A 19,091-nucleotide genomic window follows, 5' to 3' on the forward strand; every position below is an offset into this window, starting at 1 on the left:
CTTTGCGCCTTTCCTGGAACTCACTCTGTAGTCCAGGCTGGCCTCGAACTCACAGAGATCCGCCTGCCTCTGCCTCCCGAGTGCTGGGATTAAAGGCGTGCGCCACCACCGCCCGGCTGAGCCTGGCTTTTAACATGGTGGTTATTAGTTCTGGGATTTGTTTCATATAGATCACAATATTTTGCAAGTTGAAAGTCCACCTACGTGTTAAATAAAACAATGTGCATTAGTGAGACATAGTTATCCAGCTCACCATGCAATCCTGCAATCGTGTTTTCTAAGTATAATGTGTGCTTTTGTGTCATCTGAAGTGACCCTGCCACCTATCAGCAGGTTCCCGTGGAAAGCTTTGCTGAAGTGTTGCTGAGAACTGGAAAGCTGGCAGAGGCTAAAACAGAAGTGTTTCCAACCACGGAAGGTAAGGCAGGCTGTAACCTCCCAGCGGGGCTCAGGTCCTATTAGAAGAGCAATGAATCTGGGGGAAAAAATCAGTAATTTTGAATTGCCTAATGGCATCTATCACTTCGTTGAAAGTATTTGAGTTCTTACTGTTTTCTATGGTCACATGTAAATTTGAATATCATACACTTCCTGTCTTTAAGATGCTATTGGTCACAGTGAATGGTGCACTGTGCTCAGTGTTTACTTCTTTTCTTTGAATGTAGAGCTGGTGTTGATCTACAGAGGTTTCTACATAGTGACATATTTCCAGGGAGAATGTCTGGAAAAGAAAGAAATGTGCAAGTTTATTAAAGGCAGCTTACTTGTCTTTGTTCCTACTTCTCTTTTTTAGTTTGATGTTTCTTTTGGGGTTTGTAAGCTTTTTTAAAAAATAATTTTTATAAACATATGTGTGTGTGTCTGTCTTTAAGGACCACTTGTGAGTCAGTTCTTGCTCTCACCATGTGAGTCCTGAGGAATGATTCTCGGTTCATGAGGCTGTGGGCAGATACCTCAAATGCCGAGCAATCTTGCCTGTCTGAGGTGTTTATTCAGTAACGTCTCCCTGTTCTTCTGCCCTTTGTCATCAGTGTTTCTCAAGGTTCAAAGGCTGCTGGAGCTCCAGCCATCTGGTCTATGCCAGGCCATTAGTGAGAAGGAAGGGAGGTGAGGAGGGCAAAGCTTCTTGGGCATCCTCACATAGCTTTCAGTTACCTCGTGCTAGGCACCTGCCTCTGCCCAGAAGTCCGGCCTCTGCCATCCAGGCTGCCGGAGCACTCGGCTGTGTGCAGCAAAACTTGGGGAAAGTGTACTGAGAAAGAACGTAGGAAATAGATTGGCTTTAATGTTGACTTGCACTTGGTAAGCTAGAGTCAGGTAGTACCTAGGAGTTGGTCCCACGTCTGCTGTCTCTGGTCATTGGATGAAGGGACAGGCAGGGCGGGAGGCAATGGTGAGAGTACCGGGGAGGTCTGTAAAGGGTTCAGAGTAGACATTCCAGCCCTGGACAGGGGTCTTGGGTGACGTCACAGCGAGGCTCCACCTGTGTACCTGTGCTTAGATATCTTCTGACTTGTTTATCCGGCTTCCACCTCACGCTTGACAATCCAATTATTATTTTTCCCTTTTCTCAGGATCCACCTCTAATATTCTCTTTACTGATTACATATTAGAATCACTTAGAGAATTTCAAGAAATACTGAAGCTTTCAGATCAAATTGGAGACCTTTTCTTTCAGAATCTTTAGATTTGGGTCCATTAGATTATGAAATTGCAGTAAACTCAATGTGTAAATTTTTTCCTACATTGTTCATCCCAACTACAATATATCCTTTCTTCAAACTCTCCCATGTTTGTGCTCTGGGCCCTTTTTCCTTTCAGGACAGAGAAGGCACCTGAATCATTTCTCTCTGTTCTGTTCAACCTGAAGCTTAGACCCCAGTTGCTAATCTATTATCGGTCCTGCCAGAAGCTACAGGGTGGTCTGTTTGGGACACACCAAGTGATTGTTTCTCCGTGTGGTGGGGAAGGGCGATGTGGGGACCATGGTCCTGGGATCAGTGGATGTAGCGTGTGCTCTCGGTTGATCTGAATGCATGTTTGTGTGCTGTTGGTGGGGTCAGTAGGATATCAGGGTACAGGGCATATCTGTGTGTCCTGGTATAGTTTTTTAAATATCCAATATTACTGCATGGAAAACATTTTAGGGCAAAGAAAGGATATTTTGTACGTGCCCTTAGTTTGCTGTGAACATTCAGTATAGGGATGGTTTTAATAATAACCTCTTTTATTTGGATTTATCTTTTGTAAAGCTTGATCTGGCTAGCAAATATGATGTCTTTGAATAATGCGAATATATAGAGAAACTATGCATAATAGTTTTATAACATGAGGTAATGGCCAGAAACCCAGCAGAACTGAAGAATGATGCAAACTAAATTTAAGTAAAATTAAAATCATGATAGAAATGTGATTCTTGTCCTGATGGCTTTTGACATGGATTATAACACATGTTATACTTCCCCGCATGATTTGAATTTTTAGACTCTCTTAATAAAATTGATGAAAAAGTTTTTATGGAAACCAACTGAAAAAAATAATCATTATTTCTTTAGCTGAATGAATGATTTAATGGCTAATGATTTCCAAATCAATAATAAGGGTGAACATTTAGTTCTAGAATGGAGCTCACCGTGGAGTGCTTTCTAGAGGCTTGGCACAGATGATCTGGTTTGGGATGTTAAACTTCTTTGAAAAAATGCATTGCCTCCAAGGTTTGCAGACAAGCATTGCAAATTAAACTCCTATACACTGCTAAAAAATAGAGCAGTTCTTTTTAAAATACATACATTTTAAATTATGATGTAAAGTTCCTGTGATTTTCTTTAGCCCATATGGAATTTTGTGGGTCCCCATGAAACCCCTTGTCAGTGTGTTTATCCTCTCTGAAATGTGTCAGACCTTGATTCCAAGGCTGCCATGTGTCCTTTGTGTGGGGCTTGAGTGGCCCTTTGCAGCAACTCTTGATTTCCAGTGATAGCTGTAGGAAAGTTTGGATGCTCAGGGTGGTGTAAGACATGATTCCCTTCCTTTCCAGTCCTCCCATCAATTGACTTTAATGGCTGGTCTGTTAGGAGAGGCCCCAGGCTAGCTTGGAGGAGATTAATGAGTTGTGATCTTCTGTGGAAGAAAAATGTTATGTGATGCTAGCAGTTGTATAGTGATTAGGGAAGAGACATGGTCTTTCCCACCTGGGCTTGTGATGGGGGTGTTCCCGGGACACCTGTGGTTCTAGTAGAAAGCACCTGATTGGTTATGAGCCTAGCTGGCTGAGTGCTGGGCACCAGACCTAGATAACTGTTCTAGTAGGAAGTTTCTGTGAGCAATAGGTGAACTCAGCGAGATTGAACATTCAAAATACTTAATTGTAAGGGAAGACTTTTCCCTCCGCAACTTTACTAAAACATGTGCTATTCATAATAAAATTGAGGCCGGGCGATGGTGGTGCACGCCTTTAATCCCAGCACTCGGGAGGCAGAGGCAGACGGATCTCTGTGAGTTCTAGGCCAGCCTGGGCTACCAAGTGAGTTCCAGGAGAGGTACAAAGCTACGCAGAGAAACCCTGTCTCGAAAAACCAAAAAAAAAAAAAAAAAAGAGTTACATAATAAAATTGAAAACATTCTGCATTGAGGGGACCCCTAGCCCTACATCTAGAGTTGGCAATTTGTCTTTTACTGTCATACTGTAGTTTTTATTCTCCACCCTTCTCCCACCAAGCCAGGCGATTTTGTATGGATTTCAAGGTAAATTGCAGGCATGACTCTTCCCTCCTCAACATTATGCTGTGAAGGTTTTGATGTAGGGTTAATATTTACTGTTTTTCTAAAAGGTAAAGATTGTAAACAGTGAAACAGAAAAATAGTTCAACTGAGTTCTACCAGTGCCTTTGCTGAGATGCAGGGATGCAGAACTCAGAGGGTGGATATGAAGGAGTGAATACCATGTCCTGGACCACTCCTTCAAGATGAGCAGAACTCAGAGGGTGGACATGAAGGAGTGAATACCATGTCCTGGACCACTCATTTAAGATGAGCAGAACTCAGAGGGTGGACATGAAGGAGTGAATACCATGTCCTGGACCACTCCTTCAAGATGAGCAGAACTCAGAGGGTGGACATGAAGGAGTGAATACCATGTCCTGGACCACTCATTTAAGATGAGCAGAACTCAGAGGGTGGACATGAAGGAGTGAATACCATGTCCTGGACCACTCCTTCAAGATGAGCAGAACTCAGAGGGTGGACATGAAGGAGTGAATACCATGTCCTGGACCACTCCTTCAAGATGAGCAGAACTCAGGGAATGGACATGAGGGAGTGAATACCATGTCCTGGACCACTCCTTCAAGATGAGCAGAACTCAGGGAATGGACATGAAGGAGTGAATACCATGTGCTGGACCACTCATTTAAGATGAGCAGAACTCAGGGAATGGACATGAAGGAGTGAATACTATGTCCTGGACCACTCATTTAAGATGAGCAGAACTCAGGGAATGGACATGAAGGAGTGAATACCGTGTGCTGGACCACTCCTTCAAGATGAGCAGAACTCAGAGGGTGGACATGAAGGAGTGAATACCATGTGCTGGACCACTCATTTAAGATGAGCAGAACTCAGGGAATGGACATGAAGGAGTGAATACTATGTCCTGGACCACTCATTTAAGATGAGCAGAACTCAGGGAATGGACATGAAGGAGTGAATACTATGTCCTGGACCACTCATTTAAGATGAGCAGAACTCAGGGAATGGACATGAAGGAGTGAATACCGTGTGCTGGACCACTCATTTAAGATGAGCAATGAAAAGAAAGGAAGACTGTTGAGGTGTGAGAATGGCTAGTTGCCAAAGGAAGACTATTTTCCCCTAGACATCCGTGACTTGTGTGTTGGCAGAAGGCACACAGTAAAGAAAGGACTTACCGGGACCCCGAAGTCTCCTTTGCAGCTGAGTGGACACCACTGCCATCCTCCACAGAGAAGATGAGTGGTGACTGAACTACTGTTGAGTGCTGCAAAGCACTGTTGAGTGGTAGGCAACAGCAGACAGCTGCGGGCGGACAAACCCGTCACCCAGGGTGGCTGTTTGAGTGCACAGTCCCTTCTGAGTGAGTGAAGTTGGCCGCCTTGCTTAAATGCGATTACTAAGGCTTTAAAAATTTGATTTTTATAAAATGGAAGTAATTGCCTCTTTTACCTGTGGTACCTCTTACAAGAAGGACTTACCATTCAATCAGTTTTGGGGGGCGGAAATCAAAACAAGTCCTAACTGAAAAACAGCCCTTGAAGCCAGTTGCCGATGGAGGAAGCGGGCTACCCAGAGCTCTGTCTGCTAGGCACGGCTCTGCACTTCCCCTGCGTGCGTCACTTACTGTTCGCTTAAGAGGCCGGCACGCTCAGACCCCAAATCCAGGATGCTCTGAAGACCAAAAGCGCTTATTGTGACTTGTTTGACATCTCAGCCTGAACTAAGCGGACACGAGGTTATGACTCTCTGCTTATCCCCCGTAGTAAGAGTCTGAAATGCTTTGCAGCACATTCATGAATGTCTGCGGTTGCTGCTGCTCCCAGAGTGTGCTGGGGAAGGTGTCCTATGGCATGTACAGCAGAGCCTCCTCGAGTCTGAAACGCACATCAGGAGGACCTGGTCATTTTCTCCAGGGCTGTCTGATTGTGGAGCTGGCTCCCTTCCTCCTCTATAATCTGTCGGAGTTTCACTGTGTAGTTCTAGTTGTTGCCCTAGTTGTCATTCTAAACTGCACCAGGGATTTTAGGTTTCCTTAGGTGTGCAGACACATAGGTGTGAAAATGATTGCCATGAAGGGAAGTGGTTGATAAAGACCCTAAAACAGGAGGAAAAGAACCTGGTGGGCAGCAGTGGCTAGCGGAGTCAGGGAAAGCATGTATAAAGGCTGTTATTGATATTCTCATAAGAGGGGAGGGGAGCATGGGCAAGGTTAACTTTGATATAATGGATATCCCGAGGCTGTCGATTTAGACTCTAGTTGTCTAATACCAGGCCTGGAAGTGATTTAAGACAAATAATTGACGGACAGTATGTAACAACCAAGTCGGAGAAATTGGTTTAGAGTTTGGACTCTGGATTTATTTTATACATCAAATCTAGGCTCATAAGCTGTTCACCATGTCCAACATCAGCTAGCTCTTAGGAGGATAGCCTCTCTGTGATTAGCAAGGACTCCAAAATGTCAAAACATTGTAAAGACAGAAAATAGAGAACATAATCGGCATAACTATGTATCCAGCATTTGAGTGGGTGTTGTTACATTGGAGCAAACATTTGTGATGCTTTCACTTCGAGGGCAATGATGACTCTTAGAGAAAACTTAAAAGGGACATTTTTGCCGTACTCATAGTACATGAAAATTACATATTTTCTATTCTGTTGTTGTTTTGGTATAAACTGTGTGTGTATATTACCTAAATTGAGAGATGTTAGTAACAGCTTGGGACTTGTATCTGAGACATAGTAGAGCCTTTTTAGAATAAACTTTCTGGGATTTCTGCGTGTGGATGAAGACTTTCCCTTTGGAAATGCCTGCTGGAGGCTGTTTATTCTAACTGCCGCCATTCCTCTTCTGGTGCCCTGTTTGTTTGCCTTGGAGAATCTTCCGCATTGTGAGCATCTGCCTAGTTACATCCCCTGTGGAAGCCAACTTTAATCCCTTGGTGGCTTTTTGGTTTCTGGAAATGACGAGATGCACAGTAAATCAAGGAAAAGTTGAGCCGATGTTTCAATAAAGATGTGATGAGAAGATTGTCAGTAATGGATCTTAATTTCCCAGGTGGGACTGAGCTTGGCTCCAGCCACAGCTCTGGGAAGCAAGGTCCTGCGCTAGCTGGAACAAAGCCACTCGTGAGGCAGGCGCTCCTGCGGGATCCCTGGGAAGAGATGAGTGGGTTCAGTTTAGTGAGCTAATCTGAAGAAAATGGGGGTAGAAGTGGAAACTGCCTAGGTCAGGCTTCAATTAAAGGTCACATTTGAAAAGACTTCAAGAAATAAAATTAATAGGCAACAGTTCTCAGTATGGGAAACACTGAAATTTCTTTATTCCTTTAAAATAAGGTTTCCAGAGGACTGGTAGACAGCTACTGAATGACAGATACTGTGAGGTAGATACTGGTCAGACCTTCAGCTCTCCCCGAGAGCTCCCTGGGAAATGCAGTCCCATTGCTGACCATTGTGTGTGGGGTTTCTGTAATGTACAACCAAAGTTTTCTTAAGTAGTCCCCAGTCATTCAGATGTCTAAAGCATACGGCTTGGGCTGTAGGTCACCCATCCCTGAGTTTCAAGTCTTCAAGGACACAGTCATCGTCTTGGGCTTCTGTCTTGCTCCTGTAATTGTTGGTAAAATGTGATTGAGGCTTTTTATATTGTATTTTAAAATTATTTGTTTAGAGACTCCCTCTTGTCCTATCCCATTTATTCCTAAAGACAAGGATTTTGCTTCTTATTTTAGAGAATGTCTTCTTAGAGAAGGTTTCTCTTAATACTGAATGAAGGGATGAGTTTGGAAATGGGTTTTGAAAGGAATAGCTTTTGATTAAAAACGTCTTTAGAACTTGATGATTTCTTTGGAGGCCTGAAAGTGGTTCATTTGGTTCCTAAGGCTTGAGAACACATTAGGAATGTATCTTTTCTTTACAGAAACGGAACACAGTGTAGAGAAAGTGCGGTATTTTCTCCCGTGAGTCACCACAGGACAATGTGAATTCTAGGGAAACCTTTGACACTTGTGGTTGTTCCTCACTCTTCCAGCCACCAGCTAAGCTCAGATTACACTAATAACTTCAATATTTGTCCAAGTAAGGCAAGATTTGTGTGGGAATCCTGCAATGTATTTCCAGAATCAAATTTCATTTACTTTGGGCTATTCATATAGTATTGTCTCTCATTTTAGTATGTTTTTAAAAAAGCAATCTTTAAAAATTTGCAAACACACACATTCTCTCTCTCTCTCTCTCTCTCTCTCTCTCTCTCTCTCTCTCTCTCTCTCCCCCTCTCCCCCTCTCCCCCTCTCCCCCTCTCCCCCTCTCCCTCTCTCCCTCTCTCTGAAATTAATGAGGTCCAGAAACTATTCAATTCAGTGAGCTTCTATGCAGTTATAGTAGACATTCTACAGGAAACCTCTAAAGCCTCAGATTGGACTTTTCACTTTCACTAGGAATATATTTTTATGCACTTACCCACCACAAGAAATGAAAAATTCATAGCAGAGCTAGCTAAAAGTAGCTGTGTGTCTTTATAACTCACGTTCGTTGCCTGCATTCTGTCCATCTTCATCCCCTAGTAGTTAGCCCGTCTTGTTCTCTTCTCCTGGCTATATAGTACCCACATGTGCATTTGTTTACATATGTGCATATGTTATTGTCTAGATTTCACAAATGAAGGACAACATGAAGGTTTTTCTTTCTAAGATTATGTGACCTTGCTTAATATTATACATTCTAAGTCTCTCCATTCTTCTGTATATTTTGTGATCTTATTGATGGAATACTATTCAGCTGTAAATTTAGTGTATTTGGTATATATACACACACACACACACATATAATTTGGTACACACACACACCTATTGAATTTTCATGCCCCATTCATCTGTTGATGGACAGCTAGGTCGACTCTAATTCATGCTATGGTGGATAAAGCAGGAATAAACATGGGATGCAGGTATCTCTATGATGGCATTTGAGAGCATGTATGTTTTTTAAACAATGAATTCACATTGTGAGTATACATGATTGCAAGGATTTTGACTAAGGCCACAAATAAATAGCATGCATCCTTATCAAAACAAATTGTGTGTAAACCCAGAACTGATAGACAATGTACTGTTCCCTTAAAGTCATGACATTGGCTGGTTGCTGCTTATAATACTTTTTTTTTTGTGGAAGAACTGTTAATGGTTAGAGAATTTTAGTATATGAATAAAGCAAATGACTGCTTTTCTTTTTTGTGGACTGTGAGGAGGAGGGTTGTTCTTGAAAAGAACTAGATTGCCATTGTTTTGTTCTTCATATAGGGATTTTTCCTAAATTATAAAGTTAGGCTATTTTATTTTTAAATTTTATTTTATGTGTATGATTGTTTTGCACGAGTGGATGTATGTTTGTGTAGCATGTATGTGTCTAGTGCTCACAGGCCAGAAGAGGGCCTTGGATCCCCTGGAGCTTGTGGTAATTGTGAGTTGCCATGTTGGTGCTGGGAATTGAACTTTGGTTCTGTGGAAAAGCAGCCGTTGCTCTTAACCACCGAGCCATCTCTGCAGCCCCTTCGGAAGGTGCCCTACTCTTCTGGCCTTATGGTATTCATTTAATCACCCCCAGTGAGTTGTTCTTGATACAAATGATTTTGCAGCAAGACCCTACCTAGTCTTTGGGAAGGCTGAGTTCTGAGGACCCATCATGGATGTCTTTCTGCTTGAACTTAGCAAGGACTGCGCTGACAGGATTACCTCAAGTGTGAGCAACACACACTGTAGGTTTTCCCAGTCATGGGGAGATTAACATAGTTAATCTGTTTAACATAGTTTGCTGGGATCTGTGTTCAGTCAGTGCCAAGTGGATTTTCATGAGCAGTTAAAGCATCTTCAACTGATTGTCCATTGAAACCATATAAGGCTAAAAGCATAAAGTGCCATGTAGATCCTTAAGCAATGTGAGGTAATTTTTAAATTTTTTTTTATTCTCAAGAATAACATACATATATACAATAACCATATTTACCACCTATTTCCTCTCCAGTTTTCCACATAGGTCCTTGAACAGGCTCCCCTTCCAGTTCTGTCCCCCCCGTCCCCCCCCCCCCGTTTTCTTCTTCTTTTGTGCTTCACTAAGTTCAATTAGTGTTACCTGTGTGTGCGTGGGTGTGGGGTCATTCACTAGAGTATGGGAAGTCCTCCTGGTGGCCACATTCTCAAGCAGGCCACATTCTCCCTCCCCAGTTCCATCAGCTGCAGAGGGCAGTGTTTCCCAGGACTCCTCTGTGGTTCTCCTCCTCCCCAGTTCCATCAGCTGCAGAGGGCATGTGTCCCAGGACTCCTCTGTGGTTCTCCTCCTCAGTTCCATCAGCTGCAGAGGGCATGTGTCCCAGGACTCCTCCTCTCCTTTCTGCCTCCTCTTCCATGGTTCCTGTGCCTGGCAGGTAGGGGTGGGGATGTTGTTCTAGATATCTCTCATTCTCAGTACTGTTACCAGTCATGCATCTGTCCACTGACCAAGGCAGGCAGCAGCTCAGGTCCGTGTGTACAATTTACAGCAGGAATTTGTAGGAATTTTACAGCATGGCTTTTAACAAAATCACAACAGCAAGTTCCACCCTGAGTAATACAGTTTTTGTTTTTTTCCCCTCTACATTCAGTTCTTTTGCAACTAGCAAGTGATGCTTTGCCGAACGACCTGACACTGGCTCTTGCTTATCTCCTTGCTTTACCACAGGTAAGCTTACCTCACCAACGAGAACTTAAATAAACAAAAGTAATTGGCAGTGAAGTTGTGTAGTATATGTGTCCTCTTTTCCTGATAATGCCTAGGTTCCAGGGCCCAGTCAGTCTCCAGAGACCTAACTGTATAATGCTGACTTTATGTTCAGTTCAGCTTTCAATCTGCTTTATAGAGCAATTCTTTATTTCTGAACTTTCATACTGCATGTTAGGATGGGCTCAAGTTGATGTGATGGGAAATTTGTATCATAATCCTAGAGTAACCAGTGTGTGATGATTTCTGAGTTGATTCTGCTGCTTCTTCCTAGGTGTTAGATGCTAACAAGTGTTTTGAGAAGCAGGCTCACTCGGCACTGTCGCTCCAGCTGGCAGCATACTACTACAGCCTACAGATCTATGCCCGATTGGCTCCATGTTTCAGGGACAAGTGCCATCCTCTTTACAGGGTGAGTCCTTACGATTTCTACTCTACCAGTGAGTTGAATTACAGCTTTTCTGAAATAGTCAAAATAAGCCTTTTTCCTTGTATGCAATGGCTTCCCAGCAGACAGCCTCGGCCTTTTCCATGAGACATGTCTGCTTCCCAGATTGCATGAAGAGGCAGATTGCCCAGTACTGATGGTGAATCCTGATTCTCTCTCCTTTTCTTTTCCAAAGATGATCTCACTAAGCTCTTAGTTAAAAGAGACTAAAAGGCAGAATTAGTTTTTTACTTTCCATCTCCAGAGGAGGCTGGCTCTCTAAATTAGCATAGTAGACATATCAGTTTCTTTTCCTGTTCTTGTAATAAAATACTGACAAAGGTTACTCATAGGAGAGAAGGTTTATCTTTAGTTCACAGCTCAGGGTGCATGGCATCATGGTAGAAGTATCAAGGCAGCAGGAGCTTGAAGCAGCTGCTCACATCCCGTCCATAGTCGGTGCACATACACCGTTTAGTTCCCTCTATTTGTAAGTCCAGGATCACAGCCCAGGGACATGGTTCTATTACGATGGTGGGTCTTCCCATTTCAGGTGACACAGTCAAGGTAATCCCCCTTAGCGATGTCCAGAGGCTCACCTCCCAGATGGCTCTAGATTCTCTGGATGTAAGCTGGCGGTTACCACCACAGCGAGCAGTGTGATTCCATGAATGATACTGTGCCTTTCTTTGTGATCCCAAGATGAGAAGCAGCAAGTATATAGGTGCTGTCACGTCTCTATTTCCACAGGCTTCAAATATCCTTACTGGTGAGCCAGCACCAGCTCCACTCCTGTTGTAGACCAAAAGTGTGGCCATCACTACTGGGACGTTCTCCACGTTTACTGGTGTGAAGCACATGTAATGGTCAGCACTGGGAAATGATCTTTTCTTTGACTGGGATTGTTTTAAGGAAACTTCAATGCATAAGTCAATAGGTCAGACTTTGACAGCCACAGTGTGCGCAGATCTAATGTTTATATTGTATGAATGGAGAGTCTCCTCCTCTGGTGAAGGTAGACTGACAAAATAATTTCACAGGTGTGTCAAAACGTTAGCTGTCGTGGCCATTTAAACAAATTAGACCCTTAAGGCATGTGACAAACACTCACCTTGTGACAGCAATCGGTCTCATCTTTCAGTGTTTATTTAAAAGGAGAGTGGTTGTAGCATCCGTCGGAGCACAGGGTTATCTTCCTCGGACCTGTCCACTGTTGGCTGTGCATTGTTCCAGGTCTGCTCTAATACCTTAGTAGTGTCTGGCTAAGCAAGCACTGTGCTCTTATACCCACGCAGCATGAGGCATTCATTTGGGGACTAACTTTTTTCTTGGTTATCACTGCTGTTTTCTACAGTTACGGCTGCTAATCTTATGTACAGTTACTTTATTAATTTTGTTTTGTTTTTAAGGTCTCAGATATTTTTATGTGAAACAAGAAATGGTATCTGGGGATGTAGCAGTAGTAAAGCATATTCAAGTCCCTGGGTTCAATGCCTAACACTATAACAAAAATTAAAATAAATATATATCAATGGGTCATGATATGGATTGAGAGAATGATATCATTACATGTAAGGAGTATAATGGCCTTAATGGGGGACCCCCGCCCCCCCTCCACATTTGACAATTGGCTTCCAGCCTGCGACACTGATTCTGAAGGCTCTGAGATCTTTGGAACTGACCGATGTAGCCGAAATGGCTAACTGGTCAAGGCTTGGAGATGATATCTACTTCCCCTTATGGCCCAAGTTCCATATTTTCTGATCTTTCAAGATGGGAACAAACCACACTCCAAGCCACACCTCCATGTCCTGAGCACTTCTGCCAGCACGCTTCCCCACTGCTGTGGTGAACGGCATCTTTGAAATTATATGCCAACGCAAAGCTTCCCTCACTCAAGTCTCTTTAGTGAGGTATTATATTAGTTTCTTTTCTATTGCTGTGGCAAAACTCCATGACCAAGGCAGCTTATAAAAGAAAGCATTTAATTGGGCTTCCGGTCCCAGAGGACTAGAATCCTAATGGCAGAGCGAAGGCGTGGAGGAGGCAGGAACAGCTGAGAGCTCACATCTCACACTACAAGCAGCGGCACTGAGAACGGCCATGAGTCTTTTGAAAGCTCAAAGCCCACCCCGAGTGACAGTCTCCACCAACACAGCCATACCTCCTACCCCTTCCCAAATAGTTCTACCAATTGAGGACCAAGTATCCAAATGTATGAATCTCTGGAGCCATTCTTATTCAAACCAGCACAGGTGTCTTCTCATAGAGATTAAATAGTAACTAAATAGGGATTTGTGGTGAGTTTATTCTGTGCTTATTTTCATTAGTACTTTATTGTACACAAAAGGAACAAGTAATTTGCTTCAAGACACCAATTTGTTGAAGCACAGTGAAGCTTTCCTTTGCCAAATGCACTGCACCTTGCTGTAAACTTGAATATTTTCCTAGAAGCTGGGTTGAAATCTGAAAGCACGTTTGACTGTGTGTTCTCCGGACATCATTGCCATGCAGTGCAGGTGCTGAAGGGGGGACCCTCGCTCCCATTTCAGTCTGTCACTGTGTTCATTAGCTTTTGGTCATGGCTGCAGTCACCCAAGAGAAACAATTTTAAAAGAAGGAAGACTCTGCTGCTGCTGTTCGTAATTTCCAAAGTTTGAGTTTGTATGTGGTTGACCCCATTGCTGGAAGGAGGCATCCCACATCCTGATGGTAGGAACCTTAGCAGAGGTTGCAGAGAGGAGGGAGAATGTTAGAGATTTCTTCTGCTCCCTTTTATTCCATCTTCTCTCCTAGCCTATGCGATACAAGTCCTTTTCTTATCAATGTGACACCCAAACACGTCTCCTTAGATCACAAGTTTCCAGCCCTGACCCCAAAGAGCTCATATCTACTGCATAATGTGGAGTCATCCAGTCCAGCACCACTGTCTAATAGTTCTAACTTTATTTGAAGTCCCAAGTTCCAAGTGTCTTCCTGAGGCTCAAGGCAGCTCTTAGCTGCCATCCTCTGTAAAAACAAAAAGCAAGGTATACACTTGCTTTGTTCAGTGGCACAAGAATAAATGCTCCTGTTCCAGATGTGAATGGGAGAGGGTGACTGTTCCGTACAAACCGGTTCCAGAGGCTTCCGAGTCCTGGTGAAGCCGAGGCACAGCCACAGCCTCACTTTCCTGGCGTTGTCTCTGTGTCAGTTGCTGTGACTAACCTGACACACACAACCTAGGGATGCAAGGTTGATGTTTGCTTAGGTCTTGGTCCACAGTTGGTTGATTCCATTGTTTGGGGCTTGAAGCAATCAGAATACCAAGGCTGCAGCAGGAATGTCTGGCAGACACTGGTCTCCTCCAGGCAGCAGGGAAGCAGAGAAACAAGGGTGTGGACATGCTACAGGATTCCCTCTTTCTCCCTCTTCATTCAACTTGGACCTCTAACCTTCAGCACAGTACCATCCACTGTACCATGAACAGGCAGGCCCTCAGTTCATACCTACTGGGGACACAGATAGGCTCAGAGTACGGTTTACCAATCTTCTGAGAATATAAGCTTCCACATTTAATGAAGATGGCAATGAAAATTAACCATCATAATCGTCTGTATACCAACATCCTACGATCGGCATAGTGCTCTGCTGTTTGAAAAGCCCTCAGCACATTCATCACTAACTGTACCTTGGGCACCTTTTACTCTGTCCTTTCCCACTGAGACAAAACAAGGAAGATTCCTGACCTCGTGCAGCTGCAAATGTTCTCTCCATCTGTTTAAGAGAGTTGTACAAGGTGGCTGCAAAGATGACCTAGAGACTAAGAGCATGTACTGCTTTTGGAGAGGACTTGGATTTGGTGCCGAGCACCTGTGTCAGATAGCTAACCCCCACCTGCCATTCCAGTTCCGGGAAATCCAGTGCCGCCTCCTGGCATCTGCAGGTACTTGTAGTTATTTGCGTATCCCTGTATACAGACATCATATATACAAAATTAAAAATAAATCATTAAAAAGGGAGAAGAGAGAGTGTGCTCTATGAGCTGTGGTATGTAGGAGCAGGAAGATTGTGTGGAGGGCTATGAAGCACCATTCCCTAGACTCAGTACAGCTCCTGTAACCATGAATTCTCAGCAGCAGTACTTACCTGCACTGGGTGTACAGGAGACTAGCTGTGTCAACAGTAGTCAGGAAGCGGGAGAGGGTCTTGCGGCCCTTCCCCTTACCTCTGTGTGATTGTTTCATCCGTAGACTCTGGCAGAGAGTCACTGTCTTCAGTTGTGTGCGTGCTGCTGAGCCCGCCAAGCTTCAAGCAGTAACTCCAGACAGACCCACTGTCACCCGAGGACATTGGTTAACCTTGGGTCACAAAACAAAACTCAGCACATGTAAGAGAGACTTGTGGAGGTGGGGAAGTGTGAGCATAGTTGATAGGGAGGTGAGCGTGGTCAATGTGCAAAGCACACGTAGGTGAAATTGTAAAAATAGGAAAACAAAACTCTTTAAAAAGACAGTTACCTGATGTGTGGGTCCGAGCAATGAATGCTGCAGACAAGAGCCTTGGGAAAGCCAGAGGCCTTGCAACAGAGCCACACCTTGGCCCGTACTCAGTTTCACTTTCCAAAAACTCTCTAAAGAATTCTTGGGAGGAAAATTCTGGTTGAAGTTATCCTTGCTCTGTTTCTCCTGTACTGAAAGCCAGAAGTTCTAAGTGTGCACAGTCCCTGAAAGGATTACTAAGTGTCTAGAAAGCTGTCATGTCTGGCCCTCACTAGGTCCTTCCCCAGTATGGCTTACCGTCTCACTGGAGCAGCTTCCTGGAGCACTCCCAGTCTCTGCAGGCGTGGCTCACACACTTAGCCTGTGCTTGCCTCCTCATGGTGTGCACCCTCTATTTTTTTAGAGGTTTTATACTCATTAGATAATGAGGTATTTGAAGGCAAGGTCTGTTGTGTTATTAGATCTTCCAGTGCTTAGAACAAGTCCTGGAATAGGAAGGGGTAATAATAAACAGATGTTTCTTGGGAAGATAGCTGAAAATTCATGATTCTGCAGTACACCTTGGAAGACTGAGCTGTGTAATTTCAGGGACTGTCTCACATGTGACTGCTTTGTGCCAGGCAGTGTTCTGGAGGAAACAGTAGTGAACATAGTTTATAAGTCACCTCCCTACTTAGGAATTGCATTCTCCTGGAGAATCACCTCTATATTGTTCTTTTTTGCTGCTTCAGTAAAACACCATGATCTACAGCTGCTTATGAAAGAGTTTATTTTGGCTTGGGATTCTGGAGAGCGTCCACAATGGCAGGGGACAGGGTACAGCAGCAGGGGCTTGAGCGGGAAGCCGAGAGGGTCACATCCTCCACATGAACACAAAGCAGAGAGAGAACCACACGTGGAGGGAGGCTGTGAACTCAAATCCAGCCCTGTGATGGACTTCTTCCAACAAGGTTGTACCTCCTAAACGTTCCCTAACCTCCTCAAGAAGTGCCACCATCAGAGGGCCAACTCTTCAAATGCACGTGCTTATGGGGGATATTTCTCATTCAAACTACCACCTGATACCATGCACAAAACATAAAGATAAGCAGTGGGAAGTAGAGGGTGTGTGTGTGTGTGTGTGTGTGTGTGTGTGTGTGTGTGTGTGTGTGTGTGTGTAGTACTGAGGAGGGTCAGGAAAGGTGTCAGTTGATAAAGCTTATCCTTCAGTAAAGACAGAACCATTAGCACCACTGTGTAGCTCCCTATAGGAAGAACATTCTGGGCAGGAAACAGCAATACCAAAGTCACAGAAGTGTCAGTGTTCAGCCAAATATCCTGTGGTGTCTTAACCCGAGTATTTGAGTTGGTCTTAAAATTATACTCTATAAACTTCAAAGCACAAAAGAGTTTCCCGCGCAGAGGTCTGTGTCCAGATGCAGGCCTTCCTGGCTGGCTAAGCGGGTGTCAGGAAGGGCTGTAACCACAGTCAGCTGAGCGACTTGTTCACCTGAGCTGCCGGCGCACAGTAGAAATACAAAGTGAACCGTGCAGCCCCTTGTCTGCTTTAAAATGCCTTCACATCTCTCCTCCCCTGGGCCCTGTGAGCAGCTCCACTGTGCAGGGCAGGACTGCCGAAAACGTCTCAGAGGACGGCGGTGACTGGCTCAGGGTTACTCCAGTAGAAAGCAGCATCCTGCCACGGCTCTCTCTGCTCATTCTCGCCTATGCTGCCACTCCGGCTTTTTTGCAAAAGAAGGAGTGTCACTTTTTTTGGACGTGAGTGATCTCTCTGGCGTACAAGTCTAATAGAAATTCCCAGCAGGATGTTTTCATGTGCTGCTGTGTCTGTAATATGAAATCTAAACTCCTGTGCATGGCAGATAAACCCCCGGTGAACCGGCTGCCTTGCGGTCCCTCAGGCCCATTTCCCGACATTGCCTGTTTCAGAGATTATATTCTAGCTATTCTGAAATTATATTTCTCAGAACTTAAAATCCCATGTATATGGCTGTGGATATGTGGATATAGTCCCTTCTGCCCAGCTATCTGCTCCCCACTGTGGACATCGGAATCTGAGCCAAGGTACCTTCTCTGATGTCTTTCCTGCCTCCTCCACAGACATGGGCCTCTTTCTCCTATCTCTTTATTCCTTGCATGTGTACCAGGGTAAAAGGCTCTTTCAGGATATCATAGGTGATGCCCATGTGTCTCCTCTCAATTCGGTGATAGTATTTGAGGGCAAAATTCCCATTTCTTCCTGTATCCTCAGGACCCGATTTCCTATGCGTGCTCAGTGACTGTTAATTGGCATGCGGTTAAACTCAGAACTCTTGTCCATTTCTTAGCAGTGGGACATTAGGACACTGGAGCTTCAGATGTGCAAATGTGAGGCCTGACCTGCCTGGACCAGAGGAGGGAGAGGCAGTGGGGAGCTGGCTGCCTGGAGTACACAGGAGTTCTCTGCACACTAATGACTCATTCTTGGACTCTTTCAGCATCTTCCTCCGCATCAAACAGCACTGCTGAGTTTGGAATTAAATATGACAAAGTCCTGATGAATCATCCTGGAAAGTGAAATCAAAGTGCTTTCAATTTGTTGTTTCCACATAACAACACCCAGCGAAGCCTGGCTTCCCCTCCCTTGTCAGTGCAGCTGGCTCTAATTGCACAGTCTTTTCACACCGCTCTACGCCCCGGGGCTGGTGTGGGGGATGCTGCCTTAGGTAGACATAGGATCCTGCCTGTGCGTGATGAAGGGCGTGTTGTCCTGAGCCGGCCAGCAGGGGCTGGAACTCCTCAGGGATTTTAGGTGACATTTGGAGCAGCCTCACTCGCCAATGGTTCTCTTCAGTTTCATAAAACAATTGATGAATGAATAACAGAAAATTACTCCCTCTTCTAACATTTGTCCAAATTTGACCTCGTTTTTAATGTTTAATATGTGATCCACAGATGGCCAAAAAGTGCAGGTAGAGACGATGGTGTTCAGTAAATTCTGTTTCCATTTCATGCCTGCCCAGCAGCAGTTGCAAATATTCACATTTGGATTGTGCTGTGCCTTACTTTCTACTCACATCTGACCTCTGGTTGTGGTAAATGTGTTTGGAAGTATGGGCTTGCTGTCCTTTTTAAAGTTCTGAGACAATATCAGTTCATAATGGAGTGTGTCGTTAGCTTTACAGGCTAGGGAAACAGCTGCAGCAGGGATGAAATCCCAAACTTTGTGGAAGACTATTTCTAAAATTGTGTGTGTGTGTGTGTGTGTGTGTGTGTGTGTGTGTGTGTGTGTGTGTGTGTGTGTGTGTGTTTAAGCTAGTCATTGAAATTACTAAGTAGACAACTATCTCAAAATAACAGCCCTAAAGTGGATACCATACCATTGTTTACAACATCCCAAGCAGTATTACCAAGAAATGGAGACCACCAAACACAGTAGACTTACTCTTTCTTGCTGCTTTAGTACTATCAGTGAGCAGACTTTTTTTTGTGGCTACTTGTGTATACCTTGGCATCGTAGCGCCTTAACTATATTCTTTAAAGGAATCTTACTTTATTCACCCCTTGAAGAATTGCTACTGTTTTGGAGGTAAATAGAATGACTTTTGACACGTTGCTTTTTAGAGGTTTTGGTACCTTATTTATGGTGTTAGGTTTTTCTAGCCTATGTGATATTTTGCAATATCACTTGAATACTGAATATG

At 44.1% G+C, this 19,091-nt stretch overlaps 1 protein-coding gene across 8 annotated transcripts in view; it reads left to right on the plus strand.

Moving 5' to 3' along the window:
* Positions 1-19,091, plus strand: part of Nbas (NBAS subunit of NRZ tethering complex) — a 289,617-nt gene that overhangs the window by 171,447 nt on the left and 99,079 nt on the right. For 4 of the 8 annotated variants that reach the window (XM_015995503.3, XM_015995505.3, XM_076559874.1 and 1 more), the window contains exons 38-40: positions 331-418; positions 10,385-10,461; positions 10,775-10,912. In XM_015995503.3, coding sequence (XP_015850989.2) covers positions 331-418; positions 10,385-10,461; positions 10,775-10,912 — 303 coding nt within the window. The remainder of the gene's footprint in view (positions 1-330; positions 419-10,384; positions 10,462-10,774; positions 10,913-19,091) is intronic. The other 4 variants (XM_042267446.2, XM_015995506.3, XM_076559875.1 and 1 more) reach the window with 1 other exon arrangement.

This window comes from Peromyscus maniculatus, chromosome 22 (genome assembly GCF_049852395.1).
Source record: "Peromyscus maniculatus bairdii isolate BWxNUB_F1_BW_parent chromosome 22, HU_Pman_BW_mat_3.1, whole genome shotgun sequence".
In the NCBI taxonomy this organism is placed as follows: Eukaryota; Metazoa; Chordata; class Mammalia; order Rodentia; family Cricetidae; genus Peromyscus; species Peromyscus maniculatus.